Source organism: Poecilia formosa, unplaced genomic scaffold, assembly GCF_000485575.1.
Source record: "Poecilia formosa unplaced genomic scaffold, Poecilia_formosa-5.1.2 Scaffold869, whole genome shotgun sequence".
NCBI classification, from domain to species: domain Eukaryota; kingdom Metazoa; phylum Chordata; class Actinopteri; order Cyprinodontiformes; family Poeciliidae; genus Poecilia; species Poecilia formosa.
In genome coordinates this window covers 12,042-13,444 of record NW_006800808.1, presented here as the reverse complement: position 1 = coordinate 13,444, position 1,403 = coordinate 12,042, and the positions used below count along the sequence as shown (strand labels likewise).

The following is a 1,403-nucleotide window of genomic DNA, read 5'->3' as shown; positions in this document are numbered from 1 at the left end:
ATTGAAAATATTGAATTTAAAATTTTATAGATGCTATTTTGGCTCATCTAAAAGCATAAATTCGCACTGACAGTTAGTTAGTTGGTATGTGGGTATGCAGCGTATGCAACGCATAGGGGCGCAGCACCAGAGGGGGCGCCAAAACCCCGTCTGGAGGGGGCGACGCACCGATTATGTTTTCCCATTCACTTCAGCGTGCTCCTTCAGCTCTTGTACATAACGAGGTAAATGTAGCGATTTTTACACTTCACGCAGCGTCGCCTTGGGGGAAGGGGGGGTTGGGGGGGTGAGCGTCGCTCCTTCACTCCGACGTTCCTTCCATTGTGGGGGGGGATTTATGTTTTCGCATCCACCTGAATAATGTGCAGTTGCGCCACTGGCAGTACCTGACCGTACGCCCTTACTTTCACCCCTGCCCCTGCTCCCACCCACATCCCAGTATACTGGGGGGACACCGGGGAAACGGATCATCCCGGAAAAGATGGACAGAGAGAGCAGAAAACTACCTGGATGTCAGATAAATACATACCTGCTTATTTTAAGTTGCTATACGTACATTCAAAATCTTCTACAGTGGTTATACGATATAAACACTACACTGTATAACTTACACCGCGTATCATGTTGTACATCACTGGGGAAGAAGAGTTTTCTTTTCGTGAGAAATATCTTAACTTACCTTGATCCACGACGGGCAGCAGACTGAGAAGAACCAGCAAAACCGAAGAAAAACTCATTATTTCCGCCGGATAAAGAGCAGATTTCCGATTCTCTTTTAAGGTTTTAGTGAGTATAAGACTTGAAAGGGCCGAGACGTCGTCGAGTCAAACCCAATTGAAATTACACTTTCTCTTTCATTTGTGTGTCCGTGTAGGCGTTCTGACTATCAAAGCTACCTCGTCAGGTTTTCCTACCGTAGCTAAAGTCTATCTGTCAATGCTCCGCGTTTAAAACTGCTACCGTCATGTTTACAAACCAAAAACTACAGCCAGTTGTTAATGTTAAATATTATCATCTGATAACATTATTTGAGTGACGGGGCTGAAGTGGAAGCAGTTATGCTTATCTTAGCATTGGAACAATTTATAAACACCACGAATCCACAAATACATCACTTCCTCAATCAGAATATCCTACCCATTTAAAATGAAAAGCTATGCAGATGTATGAACGAATCCTTTTATTAGAATATTTTACCTTTTTAAAAATATTTTAAATACAGAGAGGTGTTTAAGAATAAAACAGTACCAGACAGGGGAAACAAGTTTTTATTGAAATTAAATTAAACACTTAAAAATGAATAATTTTAGGAGGATTCGGGTTTTAATTTTGACATTTAACCCTTTAAGCAATTATTATATTATTCAAATGTTTTATGATAAATAATTTGCTGCAGAACAGTG

At 40.7% G+C, this 1,403-nt stretch overlaps 1 protein-coding gene across 1 annotated transcript in view; it reads right to left on the bottom strand.

Moving 5' to 3' along the window:
- LOC103131901 (polymeric immunoglobulin receptor-like) overlaps window positions 1–1,045 on the bottom strand; it is a 38,237-nt gene extending 37,192 nt beyond the window's left edge. The window contains exon 1 of the mRNA XM_016666983.1: window positions 680–1,045. Coding sequence (XP_016522469.1) covers window positions 680–737 — 58 coding nt within the window. The 5' untranslated portion in view covers window positions 738–1,045. The remainder of the gene's footprint in view (window positions 1–679) is intronic.
- Window positions 1,046–1,403: the final 358 nt, after the last annotated feature.